The 27,883-nt window shown below is 37.9% G+C and overlaps 1 protein-coding gene across 2 annotated transcripts in view; it reads left to right on the top strand.

The window, feature by feature from the left end:
• The first annotated feature begins 336 nt into the window (after window positions 1–336).
• Window positions 337–27,883, top strand: part of MEI4 (meiotic double-stranded break formation protein 4) — a 73,016-nt gene continuing 45,469 nt past the window's right edge. The window contains exons 1-3 of one of the 2 annotated variants that reach the window (XM_027904484.1): window positions 337–653; window positions 8,017–8,268; window positions 20,874–21,409. In XM_027904484.1, the coding sequence (XP_027760285.1) occupies window positions 632–653; window positions 8,017–8,268; window positions 20,874–21,409 (810 nt within the window). In that variant the 5' untranslated portion in view covers window positions 337–631. The other variant, XM_027904485.1, reaches the window with a different exon arrangement.

The raw sequence follows: 27,883 nt of genomic DNA on the forward strand, positions 1-27,883 counted from the left end.
AGCTAATTTCTTGACCGGTGAGCTCTGATCACAATGTTTCAGCTAACAGGCAGCTTCCACATCCAGAGCACTGTTAAAGAAATACTGTTCTGAAGTTTCATGATCTCATTTCCTCTTCAGATATCCAAACATGAGAAAAGTTTACAGGGACCTGTGTTGACCGGCAAAACACTTCGAGAGACCTTCATGCAATTTGCAGCAGTAAAGAGTGTTCAAGCGCTGGGGCCCTCCCATGTGTCGCGGCCGATGGCGAGCGCCCACACCTCGCCCCTCAGCAGGCGAAGCCCAAGCGCCCGGCGCGCCCCGGGCTGGGCCCGCACCCTCCGCAGGGCCCGCGGCTGCAGCCCCTCCTTCTCCGGCGGCACAAAGGCCCTTCACATGTCTCCCGCAGGGCTCCCTGGCTCCCTCCTCCATGTACCTTCCCAAGTGAGGCGGCCCTGGAGCGGGAGGCGAGGGAGGCTCTTCCAACAGCCGCAGGAAACGCCCGTGTGTAGCCAAGATCAACGCGAGTGGGGCGCGGAGGGCCCGCATCGAGCAGCTCCTCGGGGCTGGCGCTGTGCCTGACTCCAGACCCCAGCAGGGGCGGTGAGCTCCCGTCCCCGCTGCCCGGGCCGGGGGCGCTGCCCCCGCCATGGAGCCGGGGGCCGCGGCAGGTGGGTCGGGCCCGAGGCTCTCAGGGCTGCCCGAGGAGGAGGTGAGGGAGGGTGAGAGCAGGCTGCGGGATGGAGGCAGCAGCCTGAGGAGATGCCCCCACCCCGCGGTGTCAGTGGGTGCCCCTGGCCTTTGGGGACATACCCCGTGAGTAAACCCCGCGCCCAGGGGCGTGGGTCTGGGGGCTGCCTGGGACACCCTCTGGCACTCCTGGTTCCCCTGGGACAGCCCCTGGCACTCCTGGTTCCCCTGGAAGAGTTGCCTGGTTCTCTGTGCAGAAGGCCTTGCGTGGCAAGCCTCAGGTGTTGGAGGAGAGGTTTCTTGTGGAAAGGCTGAGTTTATTTGGTTTATTTGGAAGGAAACGAAAGCCTTCCCATGAAAGTTGCACTGCTTTGGTTATTGATAACGAAGAATATGAGTGTCTTTTCTCAATATTTATTCAGATTCCTAGTTTCCTGATACAAGTTTGAAGGGTTTTTTTCATGTTCATTTCACCCAAACCACAAGAACACTGCATTGTTGTGTATTGGATAGATTCTGGGATTCAATTAGTGGTGTTAGTGCTCTGCCTGTTAAAAAAAAGATTGCATAAATATCCAGGTATGACAGAATAGTAAAGAGTTACTTATTTTTACCTGAAACTGAGTATTTCTAATGTCAGTGAATTGAAATGATTGAGTCTGATCACCCTGTCCTCGTGTTTTACCTTGCACCTGTCTGCTGTTTTGTTTGTGCATTGAAAATGTTCATATGTTCACAAGGTTCAAACTTTTTCCTGTGATCTTTGGCTTTTCTTCTAGAATGCTTTTATTCCTAGAGATGTTCAAAAGATCTAGAATTAAAAACTTCTTTTAAAAAGTACTGGTTTCTGCAAATTTCTCCTGTTAGTTGGTCACTTAAATAGTTTTTTGAAGGTCTCAGCTTTAGCTGTGGTGCAGCAGCTCATCTCACTGCAGTTGGCTGTCCATGGTACGTGTGCATCTGATCGAGTCATCTTAACACTGTGTAGTCTGTGAAGGGAAACAAATGGTTCTAGGTCACGACTTAACTTCACACAGTAGATGTACAAGTCACTCGGCTTATTTTTAACTTTTGAAATCTCTGTTTCTGCCCATTGATAGTAAAGGAAGTCTAGGCAGCTGTAACCTTCTAAATTTTAGATTTCTGTTAAGAGTTAAGAGGAGATGAATCCTACCTCTAAAATGTTACTGAAATCTTGAGAGATTATGCTTATGTTCTTAAATTCTCTAAAATGGGGAATGTTAATAAGCTCTAAAATATTTTTTCAACTCATTCGTTGTGTTTGGTTTTGGAGAATTTGTAAAACTTTTAGAAACTCAATCAGAAGTTAAATAGTTTGAAGAAAAAATCATGCTACATTTTAATTAAGTTTTCTCATGCTTTTGGCATAAATTATTTTAAGTATTTATTATTTTCAATATTATTTCAGCATTTTGCACCATTAAAAAATACGCTGGAGTTATTGTTTAGACTTCTTTTAGGAAAAGCAAGTTCTTTGCTCAGTGAATATGTCCACATTACATAACTTTGTGTGTTATGAGTATAGGTTGTTTAAAACACAACTAACCACAGCTGTGGTTTAATATACATTTTTACAATAAAAGTTGCATAATTGGAACACAAGGCATATTTTGGTTCATCTTGATTATGCAGCTGTCCCATTATCATTGTTTATTATATACATGGATGACAGTGTTATGCTAGACATACCAATTAAATCAAGTTTATTTTATTGTTGCTTAATGTTATGGCCTTATGTGTCTGCAGCTCAGCCCAGTTCCACTGGAGCACTTGTAGAGTTTTTATTGCTCCATCATAGTGAGTCAATGTCTTGGTTTCTACTGTATAAAGCAGAATGAGGTTACAGAGATGTGGGTAATTTTTTCACCTTTATTTGCACTCTGTAATTGACAGACGAGTTAAAGTAAAAATCATGGCAACAAATCAATTTTTCCTTTTATGTTTGTACCTTTAAGGACAGATCATATGCTTAAATTTAGAAGGAAAAGCAATTTTTTTTATTTTTTATATTTAGGGCTGTCTGAAGATTTTTAGTTGTGCAGTAGTGATGAATGGCAGTTTGTCCTGACAAATCCCCTTCTTTTCAAATAAAAATTTCAAATGTGAAGAAAACTGAGCACTTGAATGGCCTGGAAGTTAAATGAGTTACAGTCCATTTCATGTCTTATACTAATAATTTTTAAAATTATTTTTAAAATTCAGATTATAGTGATCTGTGTAACAAGTAAGTGTCCTGTTGTAAGCAATTAGGTTTTGTTGATAACATTTGCAGCAGTTTCTTCCATGATTTGCCATGAATTTCATGGTCAAACTTAGAAATCATGCTTAAGATCTGCAATTCTTTGACATTAATGAATATTACTCCAATGTTTAATTATTTCAAACAAGTTTAGGTTTTAGGTTTATGTTGAGAGACCTTATAATTTTAAATCACAGTATAATTTAGCCATCTCCCCCCCTTTCTCTGTGACTTGTCTGTTTCCAACATCAGTCAGAAAACTCTGTGTACCACTCAGAAAGGTAAATTGTCTAAAATTCACCTGCCTAAAATTCACCTGCCTTACCCATAAAGACCCCTAAAAGACTTCTGAAAAGCTCTAGAGCTGAGGATTCACCTGTGCAAACTGAGTAGCTCATCGTTTGATGTCTTGGTGCAGCACATATTATGGTTCCTCAAGGTAGAGAAACCCAGAACTGGCTGAGGAACTCCAGTGGACATGGGCCCAGAAGCTGGGGGAGGCTCATCCCAAGATCACTGGGGTTTTTCTTCAGGAAGCAGTCCATTTTGGTCTGACTGCAAACTCAACTGCACCTTTTTCTAGGTTAATCCTTTTTGGGAGACCAGTTGCTCTAGTTCATGTATTAATGCAAAGAATAATGAAGGGATGGATCATCCCTGCACTTCAGTTAGAGAGAAAATTATAGTTATCCCTGTCAACCTGTTGTTGATTTTAGTGCGTTCTGGCACTGGGTAAAAAAAAAAAAAAAACAAACAAAAAAAACCACAACACAACACCAGAAAACGTGCACTCAAGGGCTGAGTTGTTCAGTTGTGTGTAGTTAACAGTGGAGAAAAAAAAAAAAAGAAACTTTGAAGTAAGAGACAGAAAATTATCTTCTGACAGCTGAGAGAGTGGAGAGGGCTAGGGGACGAGTGGATGCCTTTGTGCCTGTAGTGGTTCAGGGAATTGTCCTTGTTTTTGAAGATGTCATGTGTTTAACCTTAGCTTCCAGACTTTGACAAGAAGTCATTGCTAAGAAAGTGGGGACCACTTACTAGTGAGGTGCAGTCCTTTTGTGGGGGTACAGGTCCTGTTTCCTACAGGAAATAGGAGATTTTATAGGTTGTTAATATTACTCTAATGAATGGCTTAAGTTTAAATGTAAGTTTCATGGCTTTAATGAACATTTTCCTTTTTTTGATCATAATGACCGATTTGAATTCTTTATGTTTTTTAATAATAATGTGAAACCTTTCTCCTTTGGCATGGGGCTAGATATATGAAGTTCAGACTGAGAAGAAAACAAACCAAAAATGTGACCCTCTGAAACTAGTGGAGTGGGCTTTTTTTTTTTCTAATTAGTGGGAATTACTTCCTCTTCACATGTTTCAGACCGTGTCAAAACCAAGGTGGGACTTACCAGAAAGGTGTCTTGTTGCCTGTTTATATCAGAGGTCCTCAAAGAATCTTACACCTCGTCTCTGTTCCCCTTGGTTATGTAACACAGAGCTGTACAGGACAGTTCATGACTTATTTTCTAATTATTTCTGCAGATAAATAATTGCTCAGCACCCTTCCATGGCTAGGATCTCAGCAAGGCTGTGAGTCCTGCAGGAGAGTTAGAAGGCTGGAGACAGGGAGGTCTCTCCTTGTGTTGGAAATCTGGAGTCCCAGTCCTGTTTGACCTGATGTCAACCCATCAGGTCCTCTGAGGGCACTTCCAGTATCAGTTTGTGGAGTGGAAGGGGGTTGCATGGGGAACCTCTCACCAGGTGGTATCTGTGCTGTGCCCTGCTTCTGGCAGTTTGCAAGGTGTTAATGCTTCTCTCCTTAACACTCAATAAGCACACAAATAGAGCTTTGTGTGTAAGTAGTTACTCCTACTGAGTAACACTCAGTATCAGTTATTTTTTGGAGGATAATTCTTGATCCTTTCCGTTCCTGTTGTACATATTTTGACATTAGCAGTTAGGACTAGACTAGTGACTTCTTTCTTCTCTTGGCTTCGTACTATTCCTAGTAAAGGAAAGTTTTTGGTTTGGTCTAAAACTTTTTTTCTACCTAAGCGTTGATGTAATTTCTATGTTGATAGGAGCAAAAATATTATTGATACAACTCTGTAGCTGCCAATATGCTTTTAGTGGAATGTATTTACATTTGGTGATGCAGCACTTCCTGAGAGCAACAGATTGCTGTGAAATCTTTGCTAATGCATGGTTGGCCAGCATCCCTGTATTTCTAACAGCATCATCCGGTGTGCTATTTTCTAGAGGACTTTTACAGTGGTTTCTGAGAGAGCAGTGAAAAACCTGAATCAGCCCGTAGAACTCTTGCTTTTCGTTAAACAAGCTTCTCTTTTCATGATCATGAAAGCAGCAAAGAGAGATGGTGACAGTGACAGTAACAGAAAGGAGGCGAGAGAGCTGTATGTTCTCCATAAAATCTTTGAGAAATCTACTCTTTCTGGAAGTACATGCAGGAATATTGCTATTTTTCATTAATTATCTGGTTTTAGATGAGAGATTTTAAAATTCCTAAAGAATGACTTCTCCAAAAACTCCTTTGATTGTGTCTTGTTTCTAAGGAGAACCAGCTTTGTGATCTGTCCTTTTTTTTTTTTTTTTTTTTTTTTTTTTTTTTTTTTTTTTTTTTTTTTTTTTTTTTTTTTTTTTAACAGCATCTTCACAAGTAATTATTCTAGAAAAGTAGTCATTCTTTTTCTCCAGAGTAAAAATATCTCCTTAAACTCATTCAGTGTAACATACTCCTACTGTAGGAGTCTGTATAAGATGTTAGAGGAAAAAGCCTCCCTCAAAGTCCAAACTACTTATTAACTAAATTTTATTAACTAATATTTATTAACCAGTCATTAACTAAATGTATGTCCTAAGTATTAAGGTGGAATGCTGTTTGAAATTCTAAGGATTGTGATTTAAAGAAAAAATAGGTGGTAAGAAACCATGGTTGGTATATGTGATTTATTAGGGATACATCTCCTTTAGAAAATGGTATTTTAGAATGCTGTGGGTGAAATATCCTTTTGCTCATCTATGTTTTGTTATTACTTCGTGCACTAGGGGTTTTTTATGCTTAAAACACTGTAGTCCCTTTTTAAAACAAATTCAAAAAATGCCTGTCTCTATGTTGGTAATAAGTGGTGAAAAAATGCTACCAAAGTAGTATTTCATACTTTTCACTTGTAGCATAGTGGTAATATATCAGTGGCAGACAGCTAACTTTGTGGGTTTGTTGCTGAGTATTTTGAATACCTTACTGTTACTATTTACTCTTCTTTCAGTGTGGTTCCATGTATTTAGTTTTATTCACAGCTTTGAAGGCAGTTCAGTTAATTGCATGGTTCTGAATTTGTAAACATGTCCTTTGATGTATAAGGCAAACAAGAGTCTTACACCAGTTAGTTGTCCCAGAGGAGTGCTAATTCTTTGAGGATGAGAGAATTCTGCTTTTCTCTGGAATTCTTAAATATGAATTGAAAAGTTTTGTGAAATAATTTTTTTGTAAGAAATTTTGCAGAAAGTACCATTTAATGTATAACTGCTTCCAGTAGTGGGCATATGTAGTATGTTCAGTTTCTGAGGGCTTATTCTTAGATTTAAGAATGCACTGGTGGCTTAGATTAGGTGTTTTTGTTCTGTCTCAGATCAGGAATGGAGTGTTTCAAGTGGAGAACAGTAGCCTAAAGCATAGCTGTAGGTAAATAAATCGCAAGGAATTTTTGCAGTCTTGTCCTTTGTGCTCTATACAATTCAAAGTGTCCGAATGGATGGCATGCAAGGGGTGTGCAAGAATTGTTTGAGCATTTCAGAAGTATTTGAAAGGTGAAAGAAATATTAAAAAGGCGGTGCTTTCTGTATATGTCCCTGATGGATAAATGAGTATATGATGATTTATGACTTACTATCCAAAGCTGAAGAGAACCAAAGGGAGAAATCAGCTTAGTGATAGCAGATGATCTGGTGAAAGGAGGACCTAAAATACCTTATTCAAACCTGTACTGCAACTATTTCAGAGCTACTCAACACGACGTTATAGTGCTAAGCATGTAGTTTTGTTGGATAACAAGAAAAAAAATAGTATTTTAACAAATGTTTAGATTTTCAAGGCCAGGACAAAAGTATAGGAAGTGAGGTTTTATTATTATTATTATTATTATTATTATTATTATTATTATTATTATTATTATTATTAATCTGGGAGTAATATTTTTTCAAGAAAAAATACATTAAACAACTGAATTAAAATGATGGGAATTAGGAAAAAACAAATAACTGATAAATAGATAGGCTAGTTATTTTTAGTTACTTTTAATTTATTTTTTTCCTTTTCTGTTCCTAAATCCTGTGCTGTTGCCCATGACGTAATCCTCTAGTTAAATATTTTCTTTTTCTGACTCCTCAAGTGCCTTTTGCCCCATCCTCATTGTTTGTACCAGAGCTGATGAAATTACCTTCTTCACTTATTTTACTAGTCACTTGCATCACCTTGCAACTGTCTGCATAGAACTTTCTGTAGGCTTGAAGGTTTAATGTAGACTTGGAACTTCCAAGGGCAGCAACACCAAGTGTCTAAAACCAGACACAACCTCAAAGTTTTATCTTTTGAGCACTGTGAACTTATGGTAAAAAATTGTATATATTGTGTTTAAGTGTAAATAAGCCCGCAATGACTTCTTTAGTCAGGGGCTTAGGGGTTTTTTTTGTGAGGGGGAGGGGGTGTCAAAGTTTTTTTCTGATGTTAGTATTTTTAGTGTCTTCATCTTTGTTTTAGTGGAAATAGCATGTGAATTTAAAATTTTGCTAGAGTAAGCCTGTTTGAAGTGCTTGCTATTTCCACAATTATTCTCAAACACTGCCTGAATTTTATTTTTATAGCTGGAGTGCAGCTCATGTTTGTTTTATTCTCACATTGTGCACAGATGCTTATATTTCTGCTCTTTTGCTTGATGATTTAGGAATGCATTAGGAATAAAAGAATTGGCCTCACTGTTGAATAGCTTTCAAAGTCAAGAAAATATTGTGCATAATTTCCTTAATGGAGTCATAGTGAAGTAATGTTTTTGTTTTCTATTTTTCTAATGCAGTAGAAATCAAAGATGGAAGAGAAAATCAAATTTGGTACTTGAAAATATCAAAACTAGCATTGGCTTTTGCAATTATCCACTCAAAACCACCAGGGAAGAGTTCCAAAGAATACACTGAGCACCTTGCCAAAACTGTGTCTGAACAAGATTTTGGATGGAAGTGGAAAGTTGAAGTGCTGGAAGCTGAAGTTCTTCGATTACGACAAGAACTTCTTTTGAACCGGATCTGTCCAAGATTTCGCTTGGAAAATAGTAAGTTTCTCAAATAATTTCTGACTCTGTTTCAGCAGCTATGCTGAACTATGTTTCATGTTGCCTGTAGCATTTCTTTTACCTAGATATGAGAGTCTTCAGTGTACAGCTTTCGTTTTTTTTCCGAAGCTTGAAGTAGTGGAACACTTAATTAATTTGTAATGGGATTGTGCTTGAGAATTTGGTCCTTAAGCAGAATTTACATATTTAACCTTTAGAATCAATATGTATTATACAGAATAATTACAGCAAAAATTGTCAATACAAAATGTTACTCCATAACCTTGGAGATACTAGTTTGTAAGAATATTGATGTACCCTGTTTATATTTGGAACATGTTTTAAAGACATATTGCATATTTTTTTAAGGACTTTAAAGATGTTTAAAATCTGAATTTAAGCCTAATGTGTTGGAAGTGCTAATCCCTAACATATATAACAGGAAGGTTGGGCAGGCAAAAGACTGTATGTCTGCTGATCCTGTTAATGTATTGAGACTGTGGATACTGTGAATGGGGTTTTTTTTATGGCATATGATAAAATATTGTGAGTCTGATATTGTAGGACTCAGGAAGGAGGTTGTTAGTTAAAGAAGATGAAAGAAAAAAGAAAAAGAAAACAGATGGGTTCAAACAGCACTGTTTCTCTGATTTGTGCATGTGGAGTGAGTCATGCTTACTCCAAGAGATCAGTGGCACAGTGTGAGCTTGAAAATCAGGCAGTGGAGGATGTCTCCAGATTCTGGAAAGATATTCCACTGGGAGATGGAGGTCAAAATGCTCCGGGCTGAAAGAGAGAGACATTTTGCTGTTGAGGGGATCTCTAAAATCAAGATGTGTAGTTGATTTATGACTTGAGATTTTTAGAAGTTTCCCTCATAGAAAACTTGATGAGGCTTTACCACACTGCTTTCGTACTGAAAGGGTGGCTTCTTTATTACCTTGTGAGATTTCTAGTTTCTAACTTTGACTGATGGGGAGAAGCATTATTAAACTTTAGCTAGCAGCTCTAATGATTTATTAATTTAATTTTTATAATAGGCTTTTTTCTCTAGTGGAGTGATTTAATGACTCTTCATACTTAGTTATTGTTTGTGTGTCAGTTCAAGAGGCAGTTTGCAACAGGTGTCTTATGTTGTGAAAAACTGATTGCATATGATGCATATGATCAGGAGAGATTTATTAACATCTAATGTCTGGTGAGGATATTCTAATTGTAGATTAAGCAGAACGTAGTAAACACTAATCAATTAGCAAAACATAGCAAATAAAACCAATTCATCTGCAACTTCTGTGTTCTAAGTCTTGCTTTTGAAAGATTCTTCAAATTTTAGTTGTGAGAAGGGAAGAGAAAAGCAACTATCCATGGCAGATAACACCCCTTGCAAAGGTGGTTAATTTTCATTGCCCTAGTCACGGTGAAGTTTGTTCACAGACATATAATGTGGTAAATCTTTTCTAATTTTAGATGTCTACAGCTGCACTAAATTTTCTGCACTTTCTTCTTTACCTGTCCAGGGAAATAGCATGCTTTCTCTGCAGTTTATGGTTCACTTGACCCATTGCAATATTCACTAATATGGATGTGGGGAACTGTCTGGAAAAAGTCAGTCCCTCTGCATTCTGCTAGCAGTAGTCTGACTAGCTTAGAAAAAGTGCTATGATTCCCAAATCACATTAGTAAGCTGCTCTTCGTGGATAGCTTTTTTAATTTTTTAGGGCCTCAGCAGCCTGTTGAAGCATATCTGACCAAGTCTTGTTTTTTTAGTGAAGCCAAACTTTAATTTCAGTCTGTTTTTAGCTAATGGACTCATAAATAGTAGAGATGAGTATCTAGTATCCATAATCCTTCTATATTTCTTGATTTCTCCAGGGTTCAAAAACAGCACCCTACTGATTTGAAGGATTAGTGTGTAGCCATTTTTTCCTTGAAATGTTTGTGTATTTTTATGACTACAGTGTTTATAAACCTGTTAGACAGAAAACCTCTTGACATATGAAATATCTGTGGGAGATATCAACCCCAGCTGTATCTCACACTGTCCGAGAAAAATAGAACATAGTCCTCCCCTTCAGGATCTCTGAACCACTTGAGTGTAAGAGCACAAAATTGTGTGGAAAATCTGAACTGAATAGATTTCTTCATGCAGGTTTTCCTTAGCATTGAAAGGACACTTTCAAATTCTTGGAGTGTAACTTTGAGATGGCCATTTTTTTTTGTGATATTTTGTTCTTTTGACTCTTTGGGGTTTTTTCTCCTTTAATTTTGGTATGGCATGTGACCTCTCTTGATAATGCATTTGAGCCATTGGAAAGAGGATGTTTGTCATCAGATATAACTGCTGAGTGGGCATTCATGATTACAGTGACATTGGAGACAAATTCCCGGTCTCGTGCTTTTTGAGTAGAGAAAGATTGTTACTGATACCAGATGGGATATCTATTGGTGATATCTATGCACTCCTCCGGTGACCAAGTTGTTGATGTATATTAATAGTAGAACACCTGTGGTTTAACATGTATAGGAAGATGGTTGTAGGAGCAAAGCCTTCCTGAAATAGGGGCCACTACACCACTGACATCTTCTGCTGCAGGGGAAAAAAAATAATCCTTTCTTGTGTCTTACGCCAGTTTTGAGATGTTTTCAAGCTCATGGAGATAAGAAGCTAGAGGGTGCTTACTTGTGAGATATGGAGGCACCAGGAGCTTGAATCTAAATTCCGGAAAAAAATGGTATAAATGCTGTTTCATCCTGTTCACTTGAAAGCTACTGTGGATCCATCAAGTCATTTTTGCAGTTTTTTGTTGATGATATACATAGCCCAAGTCTACCACCTAATATCCCACCAGAGACATGCTCTTTAGGGATGAGGATAGCTAGGCTTGTTCTGAGTGCCAAATAATCTGCAGATAACATGGATCCTTTTCCTCCTCTACTCATTTCTTCAGCCTCATTTTTGGACTTAGTGTTCTGCTTAAAATAATGCAACCTCTTAAAAGGGTTTCAAACCTTCAGCTTTTATGTGGCTTTCTTGTGTTTTGTTTAACAACTCTGTAGATACAAGAATACCTGGGTTTCACAAAATCCACCAACAGAAAATCTCATGCAGTAAGGATAACAGTAAGGATAACAATTCTGCATTTGTTTCTGCTAGACCCTCTTGAGAATTGTAGCGTTTGAGTCCTTCAGCCAAGGTTCACTTTGCAGCTGTATCTTTCTTGCTCTGCATTCTGAGTGCAAGAGCTTTCCTCTCCCACCTACTGTTTGTAATAATAATAGTAGGTCTTTTCAGAGGCTTCATGAATGATTAGAGACTGCCCACGGAGTTTTATTTCCCTGATGTGAGAAATATGTGAGCTCTTTGAAGCTGTGATACCTGTTTTCCCTCTCCACATAAAGTTGCACGCAGTATGGATGTGCAAACACATCCACATGAAGGAGGAAAAAACAAAGAATGCATTTTTGTCTAAATTATTTTTGTCCCACCTGAATAGTTCTTTGTCATCAGAGACCCTTGAAAAGTTAGAGGTGCCTAAGTGAGGGGGAGGAGCATGCTTTGCTGCAGGTACACTGTTTGGTGGTATGAGTTGTTACAGTTTAATGTGTTTATAAAATTGCTGTGGTGTATATTCAATGACTGCTGTGTCTGCAAGTTCCTTATTTGACTTACTGTTCAGCTGCCTTTCTGAATACAAGGACTCTATTCCTTGGTGGTGCTTTCGGCTGTACATCAATCATCATCACCTGAGGAGGAGAAGCAAATCTTTTTGTAATTATCTGTTCATTATTTTTCACCTTGACAGTATTGTCCTGACAACTATGCCCACGAGTAGAAAAAAAGTCAAATTTCATATTAAATCAAAGTTTCCTGCCTTTCTTTGATTCAGATTGAAATTTCACAGTAAGGAGGATAGAAACTTCTTGGTATTATTCCAAGAATAAGGATATAAAGTATTTGAGCCTTCTATTGTCACTTTGCTTTGGGAGCTACATGAAAAGATAAAGGGTCTTACAAAGCATTGACGAATTGATAGATTCATGGATTGAAGCACCTGTCCTCTAAGACAAATTCCTTCACTGTTATCAGCTCATAAAATCAATGATCATATTGTTTCTTGGCAGGCTCCTTTAAAGAGCTCTGAAAAGCCTGCAGCTGTTACTCCAACTTAAGAAGGCATAAATGCAATACTCTACACTTTTTTTTTCCAAGCGTGTATTTTAAGAATGACAGTTTAAAGGGTAGATGTTTATTGCCTTGGCTGGTTTCAGCTGATGCTCTTGAAGGGTTCCAAATCAATTATCCAAGGTATATGTTTAGCAAAATTTGTATCAAGTGTGTGTTCTCCCTTCCTTAGCTTCACCTTCAATTTTGGTTCATGTTATTCTGTTCTTACGCAGTGGGTAGACATTTACTGAACTGCTTGCTTCTCTACTTAAAATAAAAATCAGATTCTCTCCACACTGTCCCTGTTTAGAATTAGTTTAGTCTTCCTTTTATAGATAAGTTAACAGTAGAACTTCATCTGCCATGCCCTGAAGTCCTCTCCTGTTCTCAAACTCCACAGTAGCCTGTGGCTGCCAATCCACCCTACTGTAATGTGTCTGTGTGTTTAGGGAAACTTTGAGTCAGAATGTGATTATTGGAAGCTCAGACTTCTTGTGAAAGTAGAAGCATATAGAACTGGAACAAGCTCACTCAACAGCTGAAGTAAAACTGATTATAAATGATACCCAACTCCCATTTTACCAACAGTCTTGTTTTGGCCATAGAATTCAGCCTTCTCTCGCCTATATGCTTTCCTGTAAGTTATGGCTTGGGTATATCTTGCTCAGTAGAGAGAGGCGGAAACTCCGGGTGCTCATCTTAAAGTCCCAGCATTTCATTGGTAGGCAAAGACAGGATCAGATAAGTTCTGCTTTGGTGGTGGCAGGAAAAGCGATGGCCAGTCAAAATCTTTTCTGACTAATTTGATTTCAAATTTCTGAAAGGGCAGAACTCTCCATCAGGACTTAATGTAACTTGTGATGTTTCCTCTGCCTCCTTACATTAAAAGGAGCGTCGAGAGAACATCATTGATGATACATTTTGTTTAAGCTCATTTTCAAAGACAAACCAATCAGATGAATTCAGAAAGGTCAGACCAAAACATGCAGATTCCTTAGTGAATATGTTACCTGTAGCCTCATAAAAGAGTCTTCCTTGTTAGTGGGGATAGCAGCAGTCCAAATCTGACTGAATAATAATAACACATTAATCTATTAGGAGAAATTATTTCCCTCTCCAGAAAGTAGATTAAATAGTGTGAAATGTTTACATCAACTGTGAGTAGCACTTAGCAACAATTTTAGTTCCTATGGCGTGGTAGTAAGGTAGAGGACTATAGACTGGAATTACCAAGTTGCCCTGGTGTGCTTATGTAAAAGATATTTCTTCAAGTCAGTATGTTTGAATGAGCTGCTATTTCAGATTGCTGTGTCCTGTCATCACTTTTTCTCCCCTGGTATTTGGCAGAAAGCAAGAAATGCAAAAGCACGACAGTTGCAGAGGATTTGTCAGCCTCTGAGGGGTACCTTTGACTTCTTTCTTTGTATGCCTTCCTTTTTCCAAGGTGAGAGCTTTCTCCATTGGGCAGCAGTCAACACTTAGTTTGATGTTGCCATGGAAAACAGTTCTGATTGCAGTGCTTAAGGATGTGATGTTTCTGCATAAAGACATTATTCCTCCCTACATCTGCCTTTCCCCTCCCCATCTGACAAAAAAAGGGTATCCTCTCCATACAGATCTGTAAGGGAAGCCCAGTGTGTCATCTCAGCATTTTTTTCTCTAAGGCATAATGGTGCCAGACAGAAGGTACTTCAAAAATGAACTATCATTTGACATGTAAAGTGTACTAATGTACTCCCTTGCTTCTACCAGTGGAAATAATGCAAGTAGGCAGCGTTGCAAGGAATGTCTCACAACCTAAAAAGTATTTTATTTTTTATGAGGAGAGCAGAAAATTGAGAACAGATCTGTGAGATGGCAAAAATGAAGTTAAATTGTGTTTAGTACAGATTTATAGGAATATGGCTCTTGCAATATGATGATGAGATAAATCTGTTCTCCATAATTGTAGTGACACAATGGGGAACTTTATGAAAGCTGAGGCCTTTTCACGATAATTAAATAAGTTAATTTGCAATCTGGAGAAAGCACCAGCTGGAGTGTAATGATTCATTGAAATCTCAGAGTACTGCTCCTTCCATGGATAACAGGTCTGTTTTGGTTGTGGAAACTTTCTCCCTTGGAAAGCAGATGCTTTCTATCTTATCCGATGGCATTGCTACAGCTGTTCTAAGCACATACTTAGGGTAAAGGAACCCAAGAAGCATCCTTTTCTTTCCAGATTTCTGTGTAAGCAATCCATTCAGAGGCAAAACCAACCCAGTTGTCCCAGCAAGAGGAAATATTTGTTATTATTTTATTAATTGCCTGTAAAGATCAAGTTCCTTATAAGATGAATGGTGATTATTTGGAATAAGGTTCATAAAAGCAAGTGGGTTCATAATATAGTATAGATTAATTTAATTCCTTCTGGGTAACAATGGTAGTTTTGGGGAAAAATAAATGTATATGGTAAAAACAGGTTAAGAAGTGTAGACATGGCAATTAGGATCCTCTTGCCAATAAGTCTACTGTGGGAATCTACAGATTAGTCAAATTTTTCACTGGAAATACAGAATCACAGAATGACTGACGCTGGAAGGAACCACTGAAGTTCATCTTGTCCAAGCCACTTGTCAAGTATGGCCACCTAGAGCCAGTTGTGCAGGACACAGCTGTGTCCAGACGGCTTCTGACTGTCTCTGTGAATGGAGATTTCACAACCTCTTGGTGCAGCATTAACCTAACTCAAGCTTAGAATCTCAGTTCCTCAAGCAAATCTTTGTTTGTGTCCTTATGTATATATAAAGAGAAAAACTAAGTATTTATATCATGTTGTATTCAAGAAAAGAGGTGTTTTTAGAAAGGCATGCCCTAGCTGATTTCTTAAGGAGTCCACCTCATTTCAGCCTTCATTTCATGCATGTTATAGAATCATAGAATCAGCTGGGTTGGAAAGGACCTCTGAGATCATCAAGTCCAACCCTTGATTCACTACCACCACAGTTACTAGACCATGGCACTAAGTGCTATGTCCAGTCTCATCTTAAAAACCTCCAGGAATGGAGAATCCATCCCTTTCCTGGGCAGCCCATTTCAATGTCTGATTACCCTCTCTGTAAAGAATTTCTTCCTAATATCCAACCTAAACCTCCCCTGGCAGAGCTTAAGACTGTGCCCTCTTGTCTTGCTAGTAGTTGCCTGGGAAAAGAGACCAACCCCCACCTGGCTACAACCTCCTTTCAGGGAGTTGTAGAGAGTGATGAGGTCACCCCTGAGCTTCCTCTTCTCCAGACTAAACAATCCCAGCTCCCTCAGCCTCTCCTCATAGGACTTGTGCTGGAGTCCCTTCACCAGCCTCATTGCTCTTCTCTGGACCTGCTCCAGCACCTCAATATCCTTCCTGAACTGAGGGGCCCAGAGCTGAACACAGCACTTCAGGTGTGGCCTCACCAGCGCTCAGTACAAGGGAAGAATCACTACCCTGCTCCTGCTGGCCACACTGTTCCTGATCCAGGCCAGGATGCCCTTGGCCTTCTTGGCCACCTGGGCACACTGCTGGCTCATGTTCAGCCTCCTGTCAATCAGCACTCCCAGATCCCTTTCCCCCTGGCTGCTCTCCAACCACTCTGTGCCCAACCTGTAGCGCTGCAGGGGGTTGTTGTGGCCAAAGTGCAGGACCCGGCACTTGGCCTTGTTGAACCTCATCCTGTTGGAATCAGCCCAACTCTCCAGTCTGTCCAGGTCCCTCTGCAGAGCCCTCCTGCCTTCCAGCTGATTGACACTCCCCTCCAGTCGCTGGCTGATACTTCAAGTCTCTTAACAAAGCTCAGTTTTACTGTGTGAAGCATTTTTGATAAGACATAATATTTCCAGATCAGTACCACCAGTTCAGACCTGCAGTCTATAGGTAACAATAATTTACTTAATATCTTGAAATATCCTCTACCTAGCTTAGAACTCAAGTTTCAGTCATGTCATTGAGATGGTCAATATTGCGAAGCTTGTCAGATCTTTTGTCCTACTGCTTGATGAGCATTAACTGACCCAGATCTGTGTTTATCACCTGATTATTTATCCTTTCATATCTTTGCTGCAAGAATTCTTTGTTTGACTTGAACTACAAAAGATTTGTGCTGTCATCTACAGAAATCCCCTAAAATGAATGTTTATATCCTCGAAATCCTTCTCAGTTCTTACTGAATTCTAAACATTTAGATGCTTTATGTTAGCAAAATCCTTAACAAATTGAAGTATATGCTTCTGAGTCTTCAGAGAAGCATTTATATCCTGGCATTGAGCAATCCATTGAGAATTTTAGATACTCAATCCTATTTTCATTTCTGTGAAGTTATTTCTAAATGGGATAAGGTATGTTAGCATGCACCTTAGCATTAAAAAGCATAGAAAAGCACCTTAGATTTTAACAGACATTTTTTTTTCTTCAAGGTGGTTATAAAAAACCATGGAAATGTAGATGAAAAGTATGGGATACACAGCTTCTAAATTATCTTCATGTGGAGAATCCTAGAATCTTTTTATTATTTTTGCATTCTTATTTCAGAATAGTGAAATCAGAAGTTTGGCTTGGTTCCAGGTCAGGAAAACAATGCTGTGCCAAACATAGAGGAGTTCATGAGTGCAGAGAGCTGGTTTTTTTTCTCAACCAGCCAGTTTTGTTGGTAATGAAAACAACAGAATAGAGATGGTTACATATGAAGAAAAGGCAGAGAAAGCATGTGGTTTTTTTAATAAGAGAATAAACCTGATTCATCATTCATGTAAAGTGCACTTCAAACAAACCAATCAATGAAGATTAAATGAAGAATAACCGAGAGTCCTGAAAAATGCAGAAGTGGACATAATTTCACTTAGGTTTTCATTTCCTTTTAGAGGTTATTGACTGAACACCTACTTGGAAAGCAGAATGCAGTATCATCAAAGAGGTTTCTAAGATTGTCTCATTTTTAATTGTCTCTTTCTTTTAGAAATGGAACTGAGCCTATTGAGTTTTAAAAAGAACTTCACGTCTCACATCATTGTTTTTGATTTTCAAGTGATAATCCACGCATATACTCACACAATGAGAGAGTATTAGTGATGTCTAATGCTTGAAACTAATTTTTTCTTTGCAGGATTCAGATAATGTATTCACTTTGTTTCTTGCCTCTGCCACCTTCAAGCCTGTTTTCTGTTCTACAGTCCCTGTTGGTGGTGGAGCTGCAGGTATATTAAGTTTTGCAAAAGACTTGAAGACCATTTAATCATTTTACAATAAGTTCATGAGTTGAGGACCCTTCCTCAGTTTTTAAATGTTGAACTACATATGGCATGTGGCCTTCCTCATTCAAATACTGTCTGATCTGTGGCAGTAGCACAGGTGTCTAAGAAAGCATCTCCCACCACCCTTGCTCCTGCTACATGGATATTATACAAGCTGCCTCTCTTACTGCATGTTGGGTATGAGAGAATAAATTTGGGAGATGGGGTCGATTTTGGTGTTTGCCAGAGCTCTGCTTTCTCAGGACCAGCTGAAGACTCCCCATTCTCTAATCATGAGGCTGGTTGGCACCTCGCTGCCCTGATGAAAGCCTCTGTGTTTTGTGGTCCCACTGCAGTATGTACATGTGAGTTCTAGTGCCTACACACCTTGCTGACATACCATACACAGTTTGCAAGTCACTCCTGTGACTCCCTGTCCCTTAATAACTTCGGGTTTTCAGGCCATAGTTTTTCTGCAGTGGTGAGTATTTTAAGAGCTGTGTCAGTTCTTCAGCCTTTGCACCCCAAGGCTCTTCTTGTGACCTTCACTTGGGGCTCAGGATCTTGCTTTGTTTTTTTTTCAGCTCAGGATCTTACCATAGTAAGGAGCTGATGTCCTAAACAGGAATTGAGAGTTTAAATATTTCCTGAATCTTATGCGTTGTATTTAAGAAGGCTGCAAAACTGCTCACGACTAGATATTTCATTACAAATATAAAGGCATTGTAAAATTTTGTGGTCAGTTTACATACACTAAATTTTCATATTTCATGTTCCAATAAATTTAAAGTCAAATGCTCTTGAAATTTCTGTTTAAAGATTCTTGTTACTGTGAGGCAAGCTTAATGCTCTTTGGTTTGGTTTTTTTTTTCTGTACTTGATAACCACATGGTGTGAATGTCAAGACTGCTTTCTTATTTAAATAATAGGTAAGTACAAAGTGATTAGTTTAACTTCTTTCAAGCACTAAATTATAAGCTATTTCTAGGCATTTTGAGAGAAATAATGAGTACCTCCTGGTAGGTTATTTATTTTTTTTAAAGATAACTGCCATCTTCACAAATAGCTATAACATATAAAGAAGTAAACATTTTTAAAGCATTTTGTTTTACTCATTTAACTGGGAATATGCTCATATTGGGGACTATAAAATGATTTTCTGGAAGCTTATCATGGGACAGGAGTTTGATATCTCAGTGAATAGAAACCCAAGCGTAAATTCAGCATTGTCTCCTGCTGGAAGGAGTGTTTCATTGAACATGGTATCTCTTTTATGTTTGGTTCCTGTGGATATTGCTGTACTATCCTTTCCTTTTTCTTCTCTTTTCTTCTCCTTTCTTTCACCACTGCTATTTTTTTTTTCCTTCCTCAAGAGAATCAGCAAACATACATATGGTTTTTCTGCATGTAGTTCTTGCTTTCTTCATTTGACTTCTGGCATTGTATTCTCATGAGCAATTTTCATGTTGCCCCATGGGATTAAGAACAGGAATAAAATACTGACATAGTGGAACTCATAGTAAAAGGATTCCCTAGAAGGGCATATTTTCCTTAAACGGCACCAAAACCAACTTTCAGGTTTTTTCTTCTGGAATGTGTCTTGCTCAAAACCCTGGGGAGAGAAGACATGAGAGATTGGTGCCTGTTCAAGTTAGTCAGACCGTGGGAAGTGTGCTTTGCTTCTTTCCTTGCTTTCCAAGTTTGGGCATGCAGGGCATTTGGAAACAGTGTTATTCTATAAAGTGCTAGGCTGGCCTTAAAAGCCCAGCTTTTCCTATGTCTTGGAAACAGCAGTTGATTTCCCTACAGTTGGCCCTTTCATTTTGAATCAGTTGGTACCAATTCTGTGCAGTTCAAATACATCTGAATGTTAAAGGCATGAAATTCAACAATAAATAAATTAACCATGTTTCCAGTTTTGATCTTGGTAGCAGTATCCTCATTGGGTGATCTGGTATGTTTCCAGGGACTAAAGTAATGGTCAGAATTCAATTTGAAATTCTGAATTTAAGGAAGTCTATATAAAAATTTTTGAGTAGTGTTTTATTAGCACACAGAACACTGTGGATTGTTGCCTAGGGATATTTTCTGTGTAAAAAATGCTTTCTTTAACTTGCTATGAAATGAAACATTTATTTCCTATCAGGTCAAACCAACTATAAACTCTTTTATTAATTTAAGAATACAAAGACAGAGGAGTATGGTATTGCTTTGGATCCTTGTGGAAAATATGAAGAGTATATAAAATTTTTTGAGAGAGGAGAGGAGAGGAAACTTGTGGCTCTGCCCTGGTAAGCAGGGCAGAGTCAGGAGTTCATCAGATGGGGTTCTAGCCTTGCTTCATGGCACCAAGATGTTTATGTGCATTGGTCTTCCAGTTCACTGCTCTTACTTGTTTTGAGTGTGATCATTTTGCATAGGTTGCATGTAGAACAGGTGTCTATTGTCATCTAGTACTGAGTTTATGCCAAGAGGTACTGTCTTAAATGTATTTAGTGCGAGAAGTGGGATGAAAGAGATTCTACAGCAGTACATGAAAGTAATTTATCGGTGTGAATGCATTGCATGCCTTCTGTAATGTAGTTTGTCTGTCTTTGAAGAAGATGAGATGAGATAGATGGTGACTGGAGAAGCTTTTGATTCTGAATGTTTTTCTTTGTTAAATAATAAAAAAAATCAAGTGTAATGTTCTATTCAGATTTGACTCTGTTAGAATTCCTTACCTGACTGGGGAGAAATAATACACATAAAGGAGAATATCTTATTTGATGCAATTATAGTAACAGACCTTCACTGTCTTTTAAAAGTAGTTGGAGTTCTTAAAAATAGTGAAAGTGTTTGGGGCATCAGAAATTTACATGCGTTTTCTTCCCTGGGAATTAATGGGAGTATAGATATTCACTTAAATTGTTTGTGTTATAGCTGCCTAAATTATATATGTGAAAGCTTAAAATTCCTGATAGTTTTAAACTCAAAATTACTGTAAGCATAAAATGGCTTGTTTACAAATAGACACTACCTTTTGAAAGTTTTGACTTTAATTAAAAAATATCACTTTCTTTGACAGCTAAATTCTAGGCATGGGAAGTCCTTGGGGAGCAAAATACACATGTAGTATGTGATTTTTCCCCCAAAGCGCCTTCCATAAGCATATATGATGAAACATTGCACAAATATAACTTTCACCTTTGCATTTCAGGAAAACCAGATACATCTGCTGAAGCTCTTCTGAATCGGGAATCTATAAACCCTGCGAGTTACTCAAGCCAGCTAGAAGACTCTGGATGTGATGTCTCTAATGACTCTGCCTTTGATTCTTTAGGCATAGTTTCAGATTTTCACCAATCTGAGCAAAATGTCAAAGTCCCCCCATTGAACCTTTGCCGTACTAGCAAGGAGCAATCTCTGACTGCTCCAGTGCAGTTTTTGCAACATTTGCTTGAAATAAGAAAACTGTCAGAAGGAGGGATTCTACAAGCAGACTTCTCAGAGCTTGAGAATGATTCTTTCACCATATGCAATTCAGTGTCTCAGTTACTTGATGGACTGACTGTTTTTTACAACAATCCTAAATTTCCAGTTTCAAATTGTCTTACTGAAGCAGTTTGTGTTTTGGTCAGTTTAATAACTGATGCTAAACTATCTAATCATGTTTTAAAGAAGTGTTTCAAGAAGCTGGAAGAATTTAAGAAAAATCTAATTCAAATTATTTTAAGAAACAGCAGTATCAATAGGGTAAGTTTAAAATATCTTCCCTCTTTCCTACCCTACTTCAGTATAATGTAATATTCTTCTAGTTTTACGCGCTTCTTAAATATCAGTTTGTCTTATTATATTTCAAAGAGTATCACTCCGAGATTTTTGTGATTGTTCTTTTTTGCGACATGGGCAATAAATGCTCTACAGCATTTGAAAAAGTTCTTGTTCATGCGTGCAAGAAGTTCTGTCCTGTTCCTGAGTGTAGGTCTTTTAGGAACCGATAAAAAGGTAGCTTAAAGCAACTTTATAGAAAATGTGAGAGAAAAACACATTGTTTCTCTTGATGAAGATATATTGTAGGTATTCAAAAAGTAATGAATATGCAATTTTTTTTATTCTTTCTTGAGCACCTAAGTAAAATAGGTTGGTTTACTGCAGAAGATCTGTCACCCTCTAGATATTTGCAAATTTTTGTTTTAAAAATATGGCAGCAAATGAGGGAAGAATGCAGAAATAGCATGTCTCCAGCACAGATAGTAAATAGCACTGAATTGCATTTTCTTTGTATGCATCAGTTTATGTTGTTAAATGCATCGGTTAGTTTCCTCATTCAACTACAGTATGCCTGGCCTGTCTTCATAAGATGCCCCACAAGTAATGAATTCCATTGCCTGTCTTAGGATTTTTGCTTTTCATTCTAACCTTTAAAGTAACTTGGTACAGACATGATGGTGGTATTGCTTGAGACTTAGATGTACCAATTTAGTGTCCCAATGTTTGTAACTGCACTATCATTGTACTAAATGAGGATCCCCTGTAATCCTTGGAGCCTAAAGAATGCTGACCAGGTATTAGGTGCCTATTTTAGAGTGAGCTCCAAAGTTGTGTTAGCATGAGAGCCTAGACACGTGCTACACATGTGGATGGATGTACCCATTTGCCTTAATTTAATATGAATCTCACTATGTATTGAATGTTTACCGCAGAACAAAAACATCAAACAAATATTATTACCAAATTAAGAGGGAGTTGGCTAGGAAGGATATACCTGTATTTTGGTTAGAAAGTATTCAGAATGAAATCTTTCCAGGACTAGAGCCTTGTGTCTGTAATACCAGAGTGCTTTCCATTTCAGTGTCACCACAGTGTGATACTTAGTTTTTAGTTAGAGGTGTCCCTGGTCGATATTTTGAAAGAATTTGTCTTTATCTTCCATTTGTGTGGTGTCAGGAATGGAGTTGTACAGATGTGACTCCTTTTTTTTTTTTTTTTCTGTGTGATCACTAGATACAGAAAATAGAGAGTTTGAGCAGTCCTTCATTGAGAACTTCGTCATTGTTGATGATGTCCAGTGTTTCCACCCTTTCCCTTCCTGTGCCCTAATGGGAAGTCAATAAATAATTAAAGCAGTGTTAATTGTAGGAGAGCAATCAAGAGGTTATCCAGAGAGGGATTATTTGTTGATTGGAGGAACCTGAGAAAGTTTAAGTTAAGTGAGAGAAAATACCCTGATAGATCAGGGATGTTTCAAGTCTGCAAAATGCTTTTGTAAATCCTTTGGAGTATGTCCACGTAATTTGAAAGAGGCATATTATGAATAACTTCATTAAAACAGAGGTGTTTTTATTATGTCTTGCTTCCACCAAAATATTGACTTAACAGTCATTACTATGTACAGCCATTACATGAATCAAACAGATGAAAAGAGTTTAAAACTGTATAAACCAATTACTAAGGTATAATTGTGGAGGTTCCCAGATTTCTAGGGGAACAGGGAAAAAGTTGTGTGTAGTAATTGCAATGTTTATAAAGATTAGTTGAAAAATCTTTTTAGAGGTTTGTTTTTCTTTAAACTGAATTGAATATGGAAATAAATACACAGAATTCAGAATTAATAGTGTAAATTTTATAACTATGGGACACTAAATTGGATCTATGAATATGCTATGTACTAAAGATCTCGCAGGGATCCTTTATAATTCAGTTTTAATCATCACTGTTTACTCAAGTGGTGATTGAACTGTCAAGATTATATGTTTAAAATAAAATTACCATTAATTACAAGGCTGGAAAGAGTGGCAAACTGTGTGAATTTCAGTTCCAGGAAGATGCCTAAATCCCTCCAGTATAAAAATATTAAGAATTTTATTGTATCTAATCTTACTGCCAAAAAGCATTTGTATTGACAGCCATCGATAACAGCTTATAGTATTTGACACAACTTTCCCTTTACTATCCTCACCTATAAAACTGTCAAGAGCTTTCAAGGACAAAAGGCTGTGAGAAACACCTTCGAAAAGTGAACAAAGAGCAAAGGGGCTGCGGATTACATTTAATGCCTCATCTTCAAAAGCAGTCTCAGCATTTTTTAAAGCAAGTTAAATAACTTTGAGAATTGGAAAAGAGATAATTATCTCTGCATTAGATATAAAGGAAGAAAAACAGCAGCAGAATTACTTGCTGTAACTGTTGAGTCCTATTGTTTGAGATGTTTCTAATTATAAAGCATTTGAAGCTGCAGGAACCAGCAAAGACATGTCCTCAAAAATTTTTTTCCTAGATTCAGCTGCCTAAAGCTGTGCACTTTGGATGCAGTTTTTGGCCTGAAACTCCAAATTGACAAGAGTATCAAAAGGACAAAAAAAAAAAAAAAGGTCTATCAATGAAGATATGTGAGGTAAAATAAAAGGTAATATTACTTAAAATATAAAAATTATTTAAATAAAAAAACTTCAAATAGAAGTAGCCTCTTGTATTTCCCTTTCCCTTCAAATGGACTCTACTACCTTCAAATGGACTCTTGAAAACATGGGAAAACATTTCCTGTGAAAAACTCTGGTAGAAGCTATGGTATGTAATTACAGCTCCTAACAAATTACTTTGTCACTTCTCCTTCAGAGGGGAAGCACCAGAACATTTTTTTCCTTAATCTACCCATTTGGGATTTGACAACACCTGTCTCCATCCACCTCCACAGGGACATAGCAAATGTGCATTTCTCCTGTTTCTAGTTGCATCACTCACTCACTGATACTGGAGGGTGCCTGTTCTATTGAGGTTTGTCTCTGTTGTCCAGGATGTATTAGAACAGGGGATCATTTCTCCTGTACCAGAAAAATGCAACAGTCAGAGGCACTGAGGATTCCCAACTTGCTGTGCTCCTTAGAATAGCATATGTGGTTTATATTTCTGATAATACTGTAATTTGAAGCATGGCTAATGCACCAGTTATGTACCAAAAGATCCTAGCCTTCACCCTGGGTTCTGTACAGAGCTCTGTGTCTCTTTCTTGGAGGTCTTGTTTTAAGGAGTTAATCAAAACACAAACACTGCCTTTAGGATTCTAGAGTAAGGTCGAGCTGTGTTGGGCTCCTGTTCAACAAATACCTCATGGCTCTGGCCCATCTCACTCATGGTCTCTTTCAAACAAGACCCAGAAGGAAGAAGGATGCATTTCAGTGATATGTCATGGTTTGCTTCTTCTCGTGTTGTTTCAACATCAATACTGACTTTTAAGAGTCATGAATTACCTGCTCCATTCAAACAGCATACACACACAAAAAAAGGTTATTGATATTTCCTTTCTCTTTTTTTAACCCTTTTCACTTTTGGAAAAGCATGTTCCATCTAGTTGTGTGTGACAATATATTCCCCCGACTGTGTGTAGTTTGCACTATCTTTTGTCAGCCAGGACTGCCTTAACTCATCAGTTTACAAGAGTCTTGCCTGCTCAGGGACAAATAAGATTTAGAAATAGTTATTCATGTCACTGGTGGTTTTCAACTATAACATTAGTGGGCTTCAGTTTTCCTAAATTAGTTGAGTCCCAAGGGGAATGCCATGGATACATTTTCACATTACATTACATCAAAGAATTTTGCCTATATAGTGGAAGAAAATTTCATTTGTATGAATGTTAAAACATGTCGCCTGGATTTTAAGGTCTACTAAGGGTCAATGTTTGAATCTCTTATTTGTTGAATTAAATTTTCTCAGCAACCTTTTGTCTTATGTAGAGTGCTGTTTAAGTGAAATGTAAAGCAAAATCCATTGTCTTGTGAATCACTACACTGTGAAGCAATCACCAAACTGACTGACTCTCGTTTCCTTCAGTAAAGTGGATCATAGGAGCAGCTAGACAGGAATGAATTAAAGAAAATTTCGTCCACCTTCCCTCCTCAGCCAGCCTCAGATGATACACATCGTGCACTAAAGCTAAAATTTCAGAAAAGCTACAGGATGAAGCTAGCAGAATTTTCTTTTACCTTTAGGGAAAAAAAGTTTTATTCATGGTTTCCAACCTGTCTGTGATGCTGTTTGCTCAGCAGCATCTCTTTTCCTAATAACAAATATTGTCACTGCCTATTTTTGTGCAAGTAATTAACTAGTATTCAGAGTATTTTGGATTATTTCCATTTGGAGAAGAAAAGGGGTGGAATAGGCTTTTGCTCTTCTTTTGGTTTACAAACAAAATATGTAGGGGCCCTTAGTGGAAGATTACAGAAGGTCTTGGTTTTGTTGAATATGATAGGAAATATTTATCAAAAGCTGTTTGTTTCTTTCCTCTACCTCCAATCTCTCTCCATTGAATGCTTTCTGTCATAGCTCTCTCTCTGTAGCTTCATATTAGCAGTGTCATTTTGCTTCTTTGGCATCTCTTTGATATTTGCAGATGAGACAAAGTGGAACTGTAGTGTCAAAGCCCATCCCTCAGCCTTTCACTTAACATACCTGGGTAAAATAATTTGAATTCTATATAGATCTTGTTTTCTGTTATCGTAGACACGTTATTGAACAAAAGGATCTAAAATTGTTCCGTCGTTTGGTCTCAGGCGTGCCTTAGTAGTTTGTTATTCAAAGGGGTGACAGGACCACCTTAGCTCCAACATATTATTACTTATCCCAACTCTTCAGTTCCATTCTGGTTACTTTCAGGCCACTTTTAGCACTGTTCCTGCTATGATGATTGTCTTTCTCTTCAAGGAAAAATTCATTTTGTTGGTGTTTGGGTTTCTTTTCCTTAGGGGAAAATTACCTCTTACATCCTCTAATTTTTGAAGGCAACTGTATGTCCCAAGGAGGTTTTGATAGTAGTCCTTAAGCATAGCTTAAAATGTATATACATACTTTAATAATTAGAATCTTAGGGTTTTTCTGTACTTCTGTTCACTAATGAAACTTTTCTCATAGCTTAAATTTGTCATGCTTCTCTAAGAAATATGTTTTATGTGCCCAAGTAGGGTGTGTGTTTGTGTTATGGTGATAGGATAGAAATTAGAAGTAATCTCTGTACTGTATATTATCTACAGACAGTTGCAAAAACAGTTGAGTACTCCTTGCTTGCCTTTTTAGTGCTCAACTCCTGAAGTGAAACCTACAACTCTAAAAAAGGTACCTCTGTACATTGTAGGCATGCATGCCAGATACTTGGAATCTCTAAGTGGTATTCAAGGTCGCTCACACATTGTAGGCAGGAGAAAAAGAGTGAGGGATTGGGAAATAAACATCTGAAACCCATTTTCATTTGCAGGAACTGTCTGTAAATCTTAGACACTTGAATGCGACATTTATTTACATTCCTTATTCTTTTTAAGGATGACTCATTCACTCTTTAGTTTAAAAATTTAAAAGCTAAAGGATACCTGTTTTCTTTAATTTATCCAATGACTTTTTCTAAGCAGATGAAAAATTTGAATCCCTAATTCTTCTGCTCTGAGCAAACTCACACTTGTTGCATACTGTCTTCTGTATCTGTTAATATGGCTTGGCAACTCATCAGCAAACAGATGTGCACTTCTTCAACTCTGCAAGGCTTTCGACTAGGACTAGTTAAAGGAAGAATCAAGAGTAATATAAATTTTAGTCTCTCAGGTCTGGTAGGCTTTGTATCTAGAGCTGTTCCCTGATAATCAATATAATATTTACAGTAGTTATTAAAAAAATGGGCAGCAGCAGCATTAGAGGTGTCTGAGTGGCAGCTGTTGTGAATACTGTTTAACTGGGATTGATACTGTCTTTCTGTTGACAATATATACTGGATCCAGCCTCTTGGATGAATTAGATATTTAGATGCCTTATTAATGAATCCTAGGAAGATGCAGACATTCCTGATCTCTGCCAAGATAGCATTGTTTAAAGTAAATTTATTGTTGAAGACTGATGCCAACAGGATCCCAAGTGTCTTTAGTAGTTATCCTGACTTTTTAATACACCGTTTTTTTGTATTTAGTCTTCAGATGAACTGATGACTTGTTTGCATACTCACAAGGAAAGTGTTGGCTTTTCTGTAAACATGATTAGAGTGAGGTGATAGAGCAAGACTTCAGTGTATGTAAATGGATATTACCATTTTGAGGTAATCACTACATTAAACGTGACTGCATTTTATTAATGGACATCCAAGTTGTACTTTAGTTTTGGGTTGGTAGTTTTTGTTTGCTTGGTTTGCCTTTTTTGTTCTTGTTTACAAAACACAAATACACACATGCACAGGGCCTGTTCTGTGTGTTA

This window comes from Empidonax traillii, unplaced genomic scaffold (assembly GCF_003031625.1).
Source record: "Empidonax traillii isolate 1590-97213 ecotype Southwest subspecies unplaced genomic scaffold, ASM303162v1 scaffold1062:size201915, whole genome shotgun sequence".
In the NCBI taxonomy this organism is placed as follows: Eukaryota; Metazoa; Chordata; class Aves; order Passeriformes; family Tyrannidae; genus Empidonax; species Empidonax traillii.